At 31.8% G+C, this 17,642-nt stretch overlaps 1 protein-coding gene across 9 annotated transcripts in view; it reads right to left on the bottom strand.

The window, feature by feature from the left end:
* Nucleotides 1-17,642, bottom strand: part of LOC130666301 (myocyte-specific enhancer factor 2) — a 32,979-nt gene that overhangs the window by 4,010 nt on the left and 11,327 nt on the right. For 5 of the 9 annotated variants that reach the window (XM_057467149.1, XM_057467148.1, XM_057467147.1 and 2 more), the window contains exons 2-6: nt 1,961-2,074; nt 1,085-1,288; nt 607-765; nt 386-521; nt 68-309 (exon numbers count right to left, since the gene is read on the bottom strand). In XM_057467149.1, the coding sequence (XP_057323132.1) occupies nt 68-309; nt 386-521; nt 607-765; nt 1,085-1,288; nt 1,961-2,014 (795 nt within the window). In that variant the 5' untranslated portion in view covers nt 2,015-2,074. Of the gene's footprint in view, nt 1-67; nt 310-385; nt 522-606; nt 766-1,084; nt 1,289-1,960; nt 2,075-6,423; nt 7,340-14,514; nt 14,694-15,483; nt 15,611-17,642 lie in introns of those variants that run through there. The other 4 variants (XM_057467151.1, XM_057467152.1, XM_057467150.1 and 1 more) reach the window with 4 other exon arrangements.

Here is a 17,642-nt window from a genome sequence, read left to right on the forward strand (position 1 = left end):
AATCGCGACGCATAAATTAAAGTCCAAACGTACGTCATTTAAATAATAAAGTGACACCGTGACTTACATCGTAATTGGTGTCCTCAGACAGTGACTGTGTGAGTGGCGTAGGTATGACAACTCGTAAATTAGCCCTGTGAGGATGAGGAGGCGGTGGTGGCTGTGGCGAGTGTCGGGACGGATTTGCACCCTTATTCGCGCCGCCGACGCCTAACGCTGGCGACGGGCCTGGACTCGGCGAACCGCCAAGTGGTGATGCCGATGGTGGATATCCATTACTCATTTCCAGCATTCCACCTGGTGGATAAACTGAAAAAAAAATCCATTATTGTCTCCATTATCATAATTTAAAAATAATACTAATGCATATCAATTTAATCTTTACCTGAATCAGTTTCAGACGACGAAGGTCGTGGAGAGATGCTGGTGTGCGCCATTTGAGGACTAGACCCTAGGAGAGATTCTCCATACGAATTAACTGGTACAGTAACGGGCAATGTATAATTTGACTGTCCAATTGTCTGTTGATAATAAATAATTATTTTTTTTTTGGTAATGATGATAAAAATAATAAACAAGCGAAGTGTAATAGAATGAGTTACTTACCCTCGTACCATTGTGCTGATTCCTCTGCATCATCATCTGGAACTCCTCGTCAATCTTAGTGTACTTGGCCTCGGTACGTGGAGTGAGATTGTACTCACTAGCATCTGGCTCGGGACTCTCGGGTGACATTGCGCCTTTATGCTCCTTCTTGTTGAGGGCCTGCAAGTGTTAGCAGACAGGTTCACATGACCACACTGCCCGAGGGCACTCAACTTTTATTTAATGTGCAGTTAACTAATAAATAATACCCAACGACTGGCTTATTTAGTTTTTATTATTTACTGATACCGTGATTTTAATTTTACTTTAGAATTAACTGATTCGTGGATTTTTTATTGATAAAAAATACTAATTTGGAGCGAGTTGTTTAATAACGATCGGGTAAATTATTAAAGAGGTAATTTTATAATTCAAAGGTGTCTAACTCTGGGGTTTATTGTTATTATTTAAATTTGAATAAAATAATGTTTCAAGTTACCTCGATGATATTTTTGTTGGTGAGTGATTCGTGGGGTTCGTTGTACTCTGTGTACTTGAGGAGTACCTTGTCCATATCCGTGCTTGCATATTGGTAAAGTTTATTACTTGAACTGAATATTATCAGAGCTATTTCACAGTCACACAGCACCGATAGTTCGTAAGCTTTTTTCATTACTCCGAATTTACGTTTGTTAAACGTCACCTGAATAAAATAAATTTCATTTTATAATAAAATTAAAACTTTTTTTTTTTTCATACACAGAAAAAAAAATTTATTTGCCCTAAAAAATCTTTTGCATCATAAATTGAAAATGAAAATTTTTTTGAGTGAGAAAAAATTTCGTGGTCTAAAAAAAAAATTTTATTAAGACTAGAAAAAATTTCTTGGTCTAAAAAAAAATTTTTATTAAGACTAGAAAAAATTTCTTGGTCTAGGAAATTTTTTCTAGTCTTAATAAAATTTTTTTTTATTCAAATGAAAAATTTATGACATTTGGCGCGAATAAATCCTTTTTTTCTGAGTAGTAATTTAACTTAAAATTACAATTATTAAATGATAAAAAAAATAAAAAAATGTATATGAAATTAATCACTAATGTCAAAAACCTTTAACGCTATAAAAAAAATAATTAAAAATAGATAAAAATGGCTATTATTATTTATAATTATAATTGTATTAATAAAAATGTTTTTTTGGTATTTAAAAGTGTTTATTCCCAAATGAGTCAGTTAAAAAACTTCCCGGCGTAAAATCCGAAAATTATATCTTTTTAATTGCGGCAATTATTTTTATTTATTTGTTTTTGTACTGGGACATTTTTTTCTTTCTTTTAATTCTAATTATTAAAAATATTGAACACCGAATAATTAATACCTGACGATTCCGTTCGTCGGTGATACGAGAAATTTGTATCTTCTTCCGACCCATTGTTTTAATTTTTCGCAACTCTGTGTTTCGCTCAATTCTCTGGCTGGAATGTTGAAAACACTGCAAACAAAAAAAATAAATTTTTATATTAATAATAATAATAGAAAATAACAAATTTATTTATCTATTAAATACCAATAACATACTAGTATTATTTATTAACTCCCATCAAATAAACCAATAAAATCTTAATTAATATCAAGTAAAATATATATTTTTTTTTCTCAACCAGACTTGTGTCCCTGTTGATCACAGAAATCGTACTTGTAAAATTCCGCGCATAGCGTCAAATCAAAATGAATAATAAGAAATAATAAGAATGAATTATCTTAATATATACACATATATATGTATTATATATTTATTTAATAATGTGTGATAGCCTGGTATTAAATGCACCAGGCAAACGTGTTACTTTTACTGTAACAATGATAATCCTTCTCGACATCTTAAACTTTATTTTTCTCCCTCTCAGTATTATTCCCTCTCTTATTTCTCTCCCTCGTTACTTTTATTATTAATATTATTATTATTATATTTTTATTACTCCTTCTTCCTTTAAATTCTTCCTATACTGTCATATTATCTCTTATATATCACTTCTCTTTTATTATATTCGATTATTATACTTTATCGCGTTATAACAACCGTCTAATTGTGTGACAAATGTCAGATACGTGTAACTTGTACTTGGAATGTAATTAAAAAATCATTAGATTTTTAATGGTCCAACAAAATGAAGTTCAATATCAGATTAAAATTAATAGATTTAATTAGTTGTAACATATATTGATATATTTATTTATTTAAATAATATTGCTGTTAAGTATCAATACAATTAATTTATTATTTGATATTAATATTAATCTTAAGCTAAGAAAAATATACATCTTGGTATTATATTACAATCAAATAATGAGATAAAATATGACATTAACTGAGAACTTATTAGAGATAGATAGACAATACGATGACTAATAGCAGCGTCGCGAGACATCGATATCACATACGTGATGACAAACAAAATAATAAAAAATCAAAGTGAAAAAAAAAATAAATAAATGTAAAATAAGAAAAAAAAAACGACAACATAACAGCAGCGGGAACATAAAAACGAAGCGTATCGACTTTTAATTCAGACATGGGTGGCTGGACTCTCTTTCTTTCTTTCTTACTCGCTCTATAACACATCCCACTGTGTACTTTTTTTTCTCTCACTCACTTACACTCATACATATTATTTTTCTTCACTCTCTTTCTCGCTTACAACCGACGTGTGCGCGTCTTATCGACGTTTCCCCGTCACGTTTGTAGCCTCTGCTTCTGTTCTCCATAAACCATATTTTTATTTAGTTTTTTTTTATTTATTTTATTTCCAATATAAATTTTTTCTTTTTTTTTTACCTCAACTACATACATTTTATTTTTTAGTTGACTTACTTTTCTCGGCATTATATCGGTCATTCAACGATCCTATCTTTTTATATATCACATATTTTATTTTATTGAGCTTTAATCGATTAAATTTATCACCGAGTTACGACTATTTTTTTGGGTTTTTTTTTTTTTCCCAAATTAAAAACAATAACTCAAAATTTTTATTTTTTTAAATCCTAATAATAAACATTTAATTGCAATCAGTTTTACGCGGACACAATCCCCGTCATCATCTATTACATTTTATTTTTATCATTTTTTAACAGCCGAAAGTTTTTTTCCATCAAAAGTTTCGTCAGTTAAAAAACATTCTAAACTTTATTCAAAATAATTATTTTATTTACTTTATTTTTATACTTTTTTATTTATATTTAAAATTAAATTCTATTTCCATATACACAACTTATTATTACTCATATGTAATACTTTTAATAGGTGTATATAGTAAGTTAAGTAATCGATCCAACTAAACTGACCACCGTCAGTTTGTTCGCATGTCCACTTTATACTTAAACGTTTGGAATTGAATGGTACGGTAGATTGGCTGATCATTCACCCTGTCTCTAAACTACCCATAGAGCTCAGGGTATTCAATGATAGTTTAAACTTTTAAAGAACAAAGAACAAAGAACCGACAGCAGGGGATGAAAACTACAGGTAGAATACACACCATTTATCTTATCCCAGATTTTATAAAACAAACTGAGTAAAAACAAAATATGAGTACAGATAGTAATTAACCACCGGCAGAAATAATTGTATGAACTGTAAGATAAGAGACCTATGCTGTAAAAAATTTTTCGGACCCGGTGTAGTGTAAAAATTACACCAAATTCGGTATTAAATTTAGGCGGGTGAATTTAAAATTTTTACACCGCCGTGTAAATGTTTTATTCATGATAATTTTGCGGTAAGAAAAATAATCATACAAATATTGAGATGTTCAGAAATACTATTTAATATCCAAGTAAGTGATTAAAAGTGTTCATGTCATTTGTTGCTCATTAATCAAAATTATAATGAGTAACACGGAATGGTGTAAAAAAAGTTGATTACTGTGTTAAGATTACACGGATGGAAAATTTACACCGAGAAAAGTTTACACCGTTATTTCACACGGCCGTAAGTTTTCCGGGTCCATTTTTACACCGAAATTTTTTACAGTGCAGTACAGATCAGGGAAAAATTTGCGGACTAAATCCGAAGCGGATGACCGTTTACTTATTCAATCCCCTCGGAGTAAAATTTACTCTGAATTGGAGTGAATGTGGGTTTAAATAAAATTCAAACCACGGAAAATCACTCCGCTGGAAAGACAAACTCTAACTACTCCGTATGCGAAATTTTTTTTTTTTTCAATAATCCGTAATCACTTCAAATTCACTCCCGATTTTTGGGTGTAGTACTCAGTCACCATGTATTTCTATACATATATTTAGTAAATATAGATATACAAATACATGAGTGATCGGGTACAAGTTCCCTGATCGGGTACTGGGTTTTTTACCTTACGAAAAAAAAAAAAAAAATTGTGCTTAGAAATTATTTCTAGTCCTGAAAAAATTTCTGTTTTCTGAGTAAGAAAAAAAAAATATTTCTATTTATTGTAAACAAAATAAATTTATTGGGTACTTTGGAGTTGCAAGTGCGACCCAAATATCCGATTTCTGGTTTACTTCGACCCAATGCTCTGGGTAGGTCTCTACTCTGCTCTACTCAATTCTACTCTACATCTTTCTCTCTTTAGCTCTATGCTAGAGTATAGAATATATATATATATACATAATATAGAGTGTAGTAGAGAGCTTTACTTCACTTTACTTTATACCAACCACCCTCTTATCCACCCTCTAGTTTTACTCACTGGTGTTTCACGAACGAGCATCCGCACATACACCCACATATATATACATATATATATAATCGATCTGTAAGAGCGTGCCGCCGGCCTTAAATTACCGAATTGTTTCGAAGGTCGTCAGAATACTAGAGAATTGGAGTATATGTGGGTCTGAAACTTTTTCGGCTTCTCCAATCTCTAATTTAATTTTTTTTCTCAATTTAAATTAATAAACATTACAATTATAATAATAATTATTGTTTCTTTGTATCATATACGCAATAAAAAATATGAGGGACATATTTTACAAGTGATAATAAGTAATTATCTTGCTGATAAATTATGATAAATATTTTCTTTTCGTCACTTCTGTGTGATGTAATGTCAAAATAATAATTACTTTATATTTGTTATTTTTTCTTTCGTATTCAATATGTTTTTTTTTTTTTTTGGTACAAAAGATGGTGTAAGTGTATATGTAATTTCATATTTTTCGTCATGGACAGGAAAAATATTTATATACATATATATGTATATTTTTTTTTTATAGAGTTGTCGAGGGTTGCGGTTGAATGGATACAATGCACGGAAATATCGCCGGGAAAGGGAAAACTTGAGGATAGTTGCGATCGAATTTGGTCTATTATACAAGAGCAAATATTCTAGGTGGGTCAGCGACCAGTCAAATATTTTACATATCATATATATGTTTTTTTTGCAATGCGAAATATTTTTATATTTTTTTGGTGAAGGAAATTTTCATTGAAGAGTAGGAGACAATAAAAAATATATTTATTTGCACAAAGAAAATAATAAAATGATTGGTAGATAAATATTTGAATATGGAGTTTATAGTTTGTTTGAATATAGATATATAATTTACTTTTTATTGTAGAAAAATACTTAATGCTCGTGTGTATATTTTTAGGTTTATAAAACTACAGTATATAGATTTATAATTTAATAAAAAAAAAGTACTGAGAGAATAAAGTGTGGAATTGTAGGTCTTGTAAATTTGAAATTTGAACGTTAATTTGAATTGATTGTAAAAATTATATAGGCAGTTATGATAAACCCTTTGTTGGAAATATTAAATTTGATGAATAATAAAATATATATTTAAGTGACTCACCGTTAAATTTGGCGCATTGCCTTCGTCTTGACTTATTGTCGATAAATAAATTTTGACGGTAATAAATAATTAAAATTTAAAATAAATAAATAATAAATGAAACTATGAGGCACTTGATAATTTAATAATTATAATAAAATTGTTTTTAATCATAACTAGATATGATTTAGTCCAACTTGATGTTAATTCACCAATCACAATCATCAGTCAATTTTATAACTATTCAAATTTCCCGCGTTTGTGATCCGTCGGCGCGCAATAAATAAACCGTAAAAAATATATTTTTATTGATGAATAAAATTAATTATTTATGTTATCAAGTCTGGGCATTGACTAGAAAAGTTTAACACAACACTTGTTAAATAAAAGTTGGTTTTTTAAAATTTATTTTGTATCGAAAAATAAATCACACACTCACTGTCCACACGTGGGTTTTTTTTCCGTTAAATTTTCTAACAGTTTAGTTAAGTTTCAAGCCAATATTTATTTCGTTTATGAAACTTGACATGTGCACGTTTGGAGCCGAGAAAAGTCGAAGGACAAGACACGCGGGCAAGCTTCAAAGCGTCACTGATTGTTCTTAGATGTTTACTGGACCGTAAGATGATAAATTTGTTTATAAAATATTTATAAAAAATTTATAATAATAATATTAATAACAACAATAGTGTAAATAAAATACAATAACGTTGGTTTTGTTGCGCGGTGTAGTTTAAATGTTGGCCCGATGTTACCTCAGCAGTTTAAATTTAAAGTCTAAATGATAATTATTTAGAGTTTGTTGTTAAAAAAAGAAATAACAAACTTATAATAAGTATAAGAACAAGAAGAGCGCGTGTTGTGCGATTAAAATAAGAGGAGAGCGTGGAACCGGCCCGTTGTGTACCAGTCGCCACGACTCGCTACATACTCTTCTCCGCGTTTTCACTCGCGATGGACACACACGCTCGAGGCAAAACGTATGTTAACCGAGAGTAGCACTCCCATTGGTCGATAACACGACTTACGTCAGTAGTAACGTAGCCAATCCGCGATCCCGCTGCGGCGTGCGCGCGGCGAGGTACGACGTCTTTTCTACCCACTCTTTTTTTAGTTTTTTTTTTTTCTTTATTTTCCCTCTTGCTCGATCCCCTGGGAGAAAATACATGTGTGTGTACCATGTGTGTTTGTGATGATACTGAATGCAGAAAAAAATCATGAAAAAAAAAAAATAAAACAGTAATCTAAGACACTTCACACTTGAAAAATTTCTAAAGCTGTCAAAAAATTTCTATGTCACTCTAAATCCGATAACAAGTCATGTCTTATCTCTTATCTGTGACGTTGTTACGAAAAAATTGAATTTCGATGTCTCAATTGTATAAGTAAATTCTGTTCTTTTTTTTTTTTTTTTTTTTTTTTTTTTTTCATTATTATTTTAATATCTTAAATATTTAATTATTATTTCAAAACTTTTTTTTGCCGCGTTTATTTATTTTATTATTTTTTACAGACTGCCAAGAGTTTCACATGAAAAAATTTGTCTAGTAGTAGAGCTCGACGTCCGAGCTGACTAATTATCGACTTAGGAGTTAGTAGTAGGTATAACGAGCTTCTGAACTTCCGCTCGGCGAGCAACACCAGAGAACCTCGTTAAAGAGTCATTTAGATCGTATTTCGTACGGCCAACGGATTCTTTCTTTCATCATTTACATCTCTGTCAATTTTTTTTAAAAAACAGAGAAAAGAAATAAAAAAAAAGTTGTTGACGAAAAAGTGTCAATATTTTAAATAGATTTAAAATTCAGACAGCCGATATTCAAAAAATATTCACAATCCATATAATCTGTCAGACAGGTAATAAAAGTCGTTAACAAACTATGATGTGAGTCAGACTCAATTAATGATTAAATTCGGTCAATTAAATATATAAAATTAAAAAAAATATTTATCTAAAATATATCACAAGTTAATTTTTTATTACATTATCGTAATGTACATATGAATTGATTTACTTTGATAACTAATTACTGACGTAAAACCCTAATGTATTTAATGATTAAATCAATTAATAATATGTATACTATTGACTTATCAAACAAACGTTATATATACATATGTATGTATGTGTAATGTTAATGTATGTATGTATACTGGATGTATAGATGTATTTGTAGAGTACGTAATGTAAGATGTATTGTAATGTTAATCGGCACCTTTAGACCAGCAGACACACAGTGAGTTAATTGTCAGTCAATAGTGTCATTTAAATAATGTGTACAACAACAGATGGCAGGTACACGTAATCCCTCCAGAATCAGACGACCCAAGAAGGATATTCTCTCGCGAATATATATATATATATTATTCTCTAAATACAAGATTATATAGACTGAGATTTGGTGGTTGATTCAACCTAAAACCAGCCACGACGTGCTACTGCTTGAATACATTGTTATCCTCGACGGTATCGATTGCTCACGAGGTAAGCGCGACCCACAAAACGGGTAATGGATGAATAATTAAAATTTTCACAAATATATTATATCCTCTAACCATCGAGAGAAACAATAATAATACCCTGCCAAAAGGTAAACTGGGGTGATAATTTTTAAATGACGCTGACAATAGATGAGTCCCTATCCAAAGTATCTTATAAATTTGGTTAATAATGTATACTATTCAAATGCTATTATCATGACTGTAAAAAGTTGGCGGATTTAATTCGGAGTGAATGCCGAGCGGATGAATGTTTATTTTATTTACTCAGAGTAAAATTAACTCCGGGAAGTTTATTTTAATGGTGAAAATTCAAATCGGATTTGAAATTCAAATCTCGCCGGTGAAAAATCAAACTCCGTATTTACTCCGCATGGGGAATTATTTTTTTTTAAACTCCGGGACTCCCAGTGACAGTAAATTTGAATTTTAATAAAATCCGTAATCACTTGCAATTTTTTTCAGTATAATAAAAAATAAAAATAATAATTAATATTATTTTTATTTACATAGTTATTAATAAATATCACAATTCAAAGATATATTTTTCAATTTTTTTATAATAAATACCTGCAGGTATGAAGACAAATATAAACTTAATAATTGATTGATGTTTTTTTTTTAAATATTTTAATAATAATTAAATTGTAGATTCGTTTAAATCAATTTGCTCAGAGTAAAATTACCTCCGGGGAATTTATTTTAATTTTGAAAATTCCAATCGGATTTGAAATTCAAATCTCTCCGGTGAAAAATCAAACTCCGTATTTACTCCGCATGGGGAATTATTTTTTTTAAAACTCCGGGATTCAAGTGACAGTAAATTTGGATTTTAATAGAATCCGTAATCACTTGCAATTTTTTTCAGTATAATAAAAAATAAAAATAATAATAATTAATATTATTTTTATTTACATAAAGTTATTAATAAATATCACAATTCAAAGATATATTTTTCAATTTTTTTATAATAAATACCTGCAGGTATGAAGACAAATATAAACTTAATAATTGATTTATGTTTTTTTTTTAAATATTTTAATAATAATTAAATTGTAGATTCGTTTAAATCAATTTGCTCAGAGTAAAATTACCTCCGGGGAATTTATTTTAATTTTGAAAATTCCAATCGGATTTGAAATTCAGATCTCTCCGGTGAAAAATCAAACTCTGTATTTACTCCGCATGGAGAATTATTTTTTTCAAAACTCCGGGATTCAAGTGACAGTAAATTTGGATTTTAATAAAATCCGTAATCACTTGCAATTTTTTTCAGTATAATAAAAAATAAAAATAATAATAATTAATATTATTTTTATTTACGTAGTTATTAATAAATATCACAATTCAAAGATATATTTTTCAATTTTTTTGTAATAAATACCTGCAGGTATGAAGACAAATATAAACTTAATAATTGATTAATGTTTTTTTTTTTAAATATTTTAATAATAATTAAATTGTGGATTCTTTTAAATCAATTTGCTCAGAGTAAAATTACCTCCGGGGAATTTATTTTAATTTTGAAAATTCCAATGGGATTTGAAATTCAAATTTCTCCGGTGAAAAATCAAACTCCGTATTTACTCCGCATGGGGAATTATTTTTTTTTAAACTCCGGGATTCAAGTGACAGTAAATTTGGATTTTAATAAAATCCGTAATCACTTGCAATTTTTTTCAGTATAATAAAAAATAAAAATAATAATAATTAATATTATTTTTATTTACGTAGTTATTAATAAATATCACAATTCAAAGATATATTTTTCAATTTTTTTGTAATAAATACCTGCAGGTATGAAGACAAATATAAACTTAATAATTGATTAATGTTTTTTTTTTTAAATATTTTAATAATAATTAAATTGTGGATTCTTTTAAATCAATTTGCTCAGAGTAAAATTACCTCCGGGGAATTTATTTTAATTTTGAAAATTCCAATCGGATTTGAAATTCAAATCTCTCCGGTGAAAAATCAAAGTCTGTATTTACTCCGCATGGGGAATTATTTTTTTTTAAACTCCGGGACTCCAAGTGACAGTAAATTTGGATTTTAATAAAATCCGTAATCACTTGCAATTTTTTTCAGTATAATAAAAAATAAAAATAATAATAATTAATATTATTTTTTTTTACATAAAGTTATTAATAAATATCACAATTCAAAGATATATTTTTCAATTTTTTTATAATAAATACCTGCAGGTATGAAGACAAATATAAACTTAATAAAAGATTGATGTTTTTTTTTTTAAATATTTTAATAACAATTAAATTGTGGATTCTTTTAAATCAATTTGCTTGAGATAAATGTTTTATGATAAAAATTACTAAAAGTCTATCTTAATTATCGAATAATTCTAGTTAACCGCGTGACCCAGTCGATCAAAAGAACGTGAAAATAGATTTAACCCTTTCACCCCCCTGCCGTGAAAACTCTTTCTGTCGGAGGTGACTATTGATATAGAGAGAGAAAGATAGACGTGAATGATAGACGTGAGGACGTGTACAGGAGGATGAGGATAAAATGTTCATGACAGAAAAGCTACGGAAGGAATATAAAGGCAAGGCATGCCACGGTAATAATGCAACGACAGTGTTTTAGTATAACTCGAATCTAGAAGTAACGCAGCATCCAGAACGAAATCCGGGATCTTTACACATCGATCTGTCAGGTAAACTTTTCTCCTGCTATCAAGTCTGATAAATTATTTATCTTATAAAAGGAAATTGAATAAGTGCAGTATTTTCTTATGCCAGTAAGTCAAGTGGTTTTACACCGAATTTTATATGATGGTTAATATTTCATTTTTTTTTTTTTTTAGTGAATTCGAACTGCGGTAAATTATTTGAGGTGAAAAATTGATTATTTTCAAATAAAACCGAATGTAATTTTACAGTTTTGTGCTGATAAAATATTTTATTAGTTTTTTTTTAACTGATTGATTGATTAATTACTTTAATAAATAAAATAATAATCTATAAATATATACTTTTATTGAATCATTTATGTCACTGTGACTTTAATATTTAAAAAAGAAAAACTGTATATTGGATAAATTTTAATTGAACGATCAATTTTTAAATATAAATATTTTTTTATGCTAATAATTATTTTAGTATTTATACATTTACCGAAAAATATTCAAATTTAAATTTAGTTCCATACAGACAGACATTTACAGAAAATATAAAATATCTATTTAGGAACAAATAAATTATTTCTGATTGCAATTTTTACTTATTTTTCATATCTGCTATAATTTATTTACTACAAAAAATTTAAACCTTTTTTTGATCATTTAATTTAATAGTCACCCGTCTAAAGTTTTTCCAACACATAAAATTTACAAACTTTGCTCTTATCACTGACAGTATTAAAAAAATTATAATTTCTATTGCGTAAAATTTTTTTCAGTAGACATAAAAAATTTCCAATACCGCATATTTAAAAAAAAAAATATAATTTACATTTGTCTCCCTATGTAATGTGTTTTCATGTGTAAAAAAAGTAAAGAGACACATGAAGAAGCAGAAGCTGTAGGGTGTATCGACCTCAAATCGCCTTGAGAATTAACATCCGTAGGCATAAGTATGTAAGACCTCGAACATGTGATTTTGACGGAGGGTAGAACCCTCATAGCATGGGTTCTGTGCGAAGAGTGAAATAGTAAAGGAAATGACGTCTTGACCTGACGAAAGTACCAGGTGGCTAGCAATCCTTGTCTCATACTGAGGACACCATCAAAAATCTCTCCCTTTTTTTATCCAAATTTTTTCTGACGACTTTAACGTAGTCCTAGTTTACATGTACCAGCATAACTACACTCCCTATCTCTAATTCAGTGCCGTGGAAGGGAACGGTGGATCTGTCGTGCCGCCGGATATCCGCTCACCCCGTCCCAGCAGACTCGGGTTAGATAGCGACTAAGGAAGTACGGAAGATCGACACAAGAGCTTGTAACTTACAAGGAGAAATAACTTTAAGCTGTAAAGTGTCTTGATGGATTTTAAAACTTTTTTTTTTCAGACAAATTTTTAATGGAAAGAAAAATCTGATTGATTAAAGAGTTTTTAAATGCCACTGGAGATGCTTTAGGAGGAGTCTTTGCTGGGCGGAGCAACGTATAACAGCTCAGGGCTATGACTAAGCTGTAGAATATGCACTTTTGCGCACTTGGCAAGGTATCAAAAAAGTGACAGTGCAAAGAGAGAACTTGGAATGCTACGAATTAAATTGCTAGATCATTTCAAAGAAAGAATGATTGCTTCAAAGATTCTTATACAATGACAATGAAAATTTTATTTTTCATTAATTTTCATTTGTACATATAAAAAAATGATAACAATGATAGCGATGCTGTGCAGCAGCAAAAAAAAACTACTGAAGTTGAAGTTTATTGACGATTTGTTTTTTTTTTTTTGTTAATATTTAACGTGACAATTTAAATGAAACAATATTCCGAGAAACAACATCGATGACAATGGACAGAGAGGAGGCTCGGCAGTATTATGAAACCAATTGTTGGAGCTTACTCAATAGTTTCGTTAAAGTGAAAGCTCCAGCGTATGTCCAGTTAAATCCAGCGTTATAATGGTCCCAGTTATGGTTTATGGGTAAAGCAGTAACGGGTAATGACGATTGTGATGCTGTGTTATGCTACATACTGCTGGTGTTATTTTCTTTTGTAATGTCTGACGATATTTAAATAAACGGTATATATGTATACGATAGCAACAACTTTTTGGCAGGAGTACTTTCATTGAATTTCAATTGAAAACATGGCAACACATTGTTGGTGATGTCAATGTGTATCACAACGTCGCCGACTAAATATATCCATGATGTTGATATATATAAATGTATAAAATACTTTTGCAGAGTAGAGAACGCGTGCAACCGGTTGGCAATACAACCAACCTCGACACTGATCCACATAGACAATGGCATGTGGACAAAATATTATTATTTTAATAACAAAAAAACTAAATAAAATGATGACAATTTGAATAATAATTCAATGAATATAGATACTGGATTGATGATATTGTTGTGCGAGCAGAGGTACGAGGGATGAAATATATAAAGTTGAAAATTGGATTGAAATGTCAGGGTGAAGTTCTCTCGTCATTCACCATCACCACCAACCAACAACCACCACCGACACCATAAGCTCGGGGGAATTGAAGAGAATCTAATTAATGCAACGTGATCTCCTGGATTTATCGATTCAAAGTATCAAAGGGGTAGAGAGCGAGTGAGCGAGCAAGCAAGCGAGTGTGAGCAAGGCTTCGTCGGTTCGTTCGTTCGTTGATGACAATGACAAGAGATAGGACACCAAACACGTGATTCCACGCATAACTCTACATGAAACAAATAGTTTGATAGTGAGGATATATATGTCAATAATAAGGTAATTGAGGTATATAGGACACAACAATATTAGTACTACCCTTGTCATCGTAATACTGTCGGTTGTCCATGCGTTAAACACTCATCACCAGCACGTGATTTAATTTAATGGTAAAACTGCTGGTTAATCGACTGCTGAAAAACTTTTATCGCCGGCCATTTTGTGGCAGTTAGGAAAATAAGATGGCTGTGACTTACGTTAAACTACTGCTGGTGAATTTAACGGGCGAGTTTTCAAGATTCATGGCAAGTTTATGTGGCAACACGATTTGAACTGTATACTGAAGACACCTGACGCGAATGTTATTGTACAAAATAATGTAAATATGTGTTAATATGTCGAAGCGTGTTGATCGCTCGCGGGAAACGCACTAAAGTATCCCAAGACTATGAAGACGCTCCGCAGGAAGAAATTTGTAAGAGAAAAAGAGAGTGAGAGAGGGACTTAAGGAATAGTATCAGTATATAGACCAAAGGAGTGTTGAGTGGCGGCAAAGGGGGTTACAATTTTAGCGTTGTGCTCTACACAACACTAAATTCTCTTTCTCTCTCGGTATATTTCTAAATGTGTGATGGCTTATTCTGTATACTCATTGCCATTGCGTACCGGTGAGTATTATTAACAAACCGAGGAAAAGATACCAAAAATAATTTTCGGCGGTGAAGAAATAAATCGGGGAAGCAACCAAACTGCTACACCGCTACCACCGCGGCATCATCGGCAGAGCATGTTGCTGAGGGAGGCAGAGTGTTAAAGTCAGTCGATGGTGTCGGCCAGACTGCCTGAGGAGGAGGATTTATCAGTGGTTGGACATCAAGCTACGGATCAAAACCTGATTAAATAAACGTTGGACAACAAGAGGATGCCAGGCCGAGATCCGAACGGGAGGAATCGAGCGAGCGGTAATATTCACAAGCAAAAAAAAAATTATTAATTATATACATAAAAACAATTCATGTATTTATAATATACAGTAGTGAAGTGTGTATTGGATGTTGAAGGTACAAAAAAAGATCGTTACTGTACGTAAATAAATAAAAAAAATGTAAGTCTAATCTAAGAGCTTTAATAATAAAATTGAATTGAAAGTAATTTTTAGCAAGAAACGTGCACAAGAGAGTAAGCGAGTAGAGCAGAGCAGCTGCCCGTCGCTGGTTAGGACTTACCTCCGCTGTTTTTAGAACTCCACTCCCAGAACCGCGCTGCCCGTGCCGAGCCAAAACCAAAATACCACCGATATGCTTTCCCCACACAACCCCCCTGTGTCTTGGTCCTCCTCCATGCCAACCGACGCGTCTCTTTGCCTCTCGTTTCTCTCATTACTCCCCCCCGATCTACTGCTGCTGCTGTTCTGCTGGTAACGGCTTACATCGAGACCCAGGGATCTCAAGAAGAAGAAGAAGAAGAAGAAGAAGAACACAAGGCGGACTGAGAACGCCAACGCCTTCTTCGTGTTGATGATCGTCGTCGCCGTTGCCATCGTCGTCTTGTTCGTCTTCGTGGTCTTGGTCTTGGTCTCTGGCGGATATTCGTGTGTGCCAGTATGTGTTAGTTAGCATAGCAAACTCTCGGCTGGTTGCCAGAAACCTAACTCAACCTAGATGCCTCAAGTAATCATGGCGGATTTTATCGCACAATGAGTGTACAGTAGTGCGTTAAACGAAATTTTTTATTCTTATTCTCCATCTTAATCTTTATCTTGTTCTTTTGCCTCCACTTCTGTCTACTGTCTCATAAAAAATTCACCAAATAGAACTACTCGGAGATGGTGGAAATGTAAGGCAGGCAGGCAGGCAGGTCGATAAACTCCTCGAATGTAATGATTAAAAGGTGGATTATATATATTAGCAGGATACATATATACATAATATCAGAGAGTACAGCTCGAAGCAAGCTATCAACGGCTGATTGAAATGACACTGTATCAGTGACGTTGATAATCTGTCAAGAGAAGCGAAGTGGCATATCGCGAAATACAAGCAAGTTTCAGGTATTGGGTTAGAGGTACCAATGACCGCATGTCTCATGAAGCATTCAGCTAGTGGTCGTATATAAATTAGCACGACAGATGGGACAATGGCTGTGTGATATTCACTGGCTAAAGTGACGTAATTGGATTCAAACCAATACCTTGTTTCTCTTCATCTCTCCGTCTCGCTCGCTTTAATATTCCAGTTCTCGATATCTATTTATCTATATATCTATATATATATACATAAATCTCACTCCTTCGCTCTGTCTCTTTCCCCATTTCATTTGGTCTTTATCCATTTGCCGGTTACATATACATGTCGACTCATGAAATTTATCAAATCTAAAATCATGACTGCTAACCAATGTGATATCTTCCATATTTGTGGTAGACCAAGAGAGATAATACTTTATGAATACTTAATCGATGCACCGACCGACCGACCGACCGACCGAACGACCGGTTATCATATCTCTCTCGGTGTTCACCGGGATTCGACCAAGACTAAACGGGTTAACTGAAGATGAGACTCGGAGCCATTTCAAATATAGCGGCAATCATTAATGCATAAGATTCACAGCGAGATGGTGGAGTGGAATGAGGATTATATAGCTGGTACTGCTGTACTTCCATACACTCGATCTGTAAATCTTGCTTGCTCTCTCGCTTATTTATCATCTATAGAGATGATACGGGCGCTCTCGGGCAAGATGTTACTCTTTAATCGATTTATCGATATCACATTCGAACACTTTGCTCAGAGTACATTATTATTTCACGTGTGCCTGGAATAATTCAGATTTCACGTCCAATTTTAATTGATGATTTATTTGTAGTCGGTCTTTTTTTTTTTTTTTTTTTGATGGATTGCAGACGTCAGCCAAGTAACAGCATCAGTACTGTACTGGCCAGCAGCAATAACTTGTTAAGACATTTCGATATGAGACGAGACACATTTTTTGGCAAAGAAAAACTTTTACGTCAATAAATTTGTTGGCTTAAATATAATTTAAGAGCAACAATAGCAGGAAAAAAAAACAACGATAATAATAAATAAGGAGCAGAGTAATTAGGAAGTAGGCTTTAATTTTAAAAGCAGCCGTGGAAGATAAATATATACGTGTTTTAAAATTTGGAAATGTGTTTCGTCAGGTGTGCACCAATGACGGGATTTAAATTTTGAAACAAGACATTAAAAACCAGGCTAAATCCACATACATAAACTCCCTTCGATAATATTATACATACATACATATATATTTATTTTTCTGTCTTAGTCGTTTGCTGGAGAATAAAACAGGAAAGTAAACGGCATCCACGTCGTCTTCGTCGCAGTCGTCGGAGATCGGCACG

Source organism: Microplitis mediator, chromosome 4 (assembly GCF_029852145.1).
Source record: "Microplitis mediator isolate UGA2020A chromosome 4, iyMicMedi2.1, whole genome shotgun sequence".
Classification (NCBI taxonomy): Eukaryota; Metazoa; Arthropoda; class Insecta; order Hymenoptera; family Braconidae; genus Microplitis; species Microplitis mediator.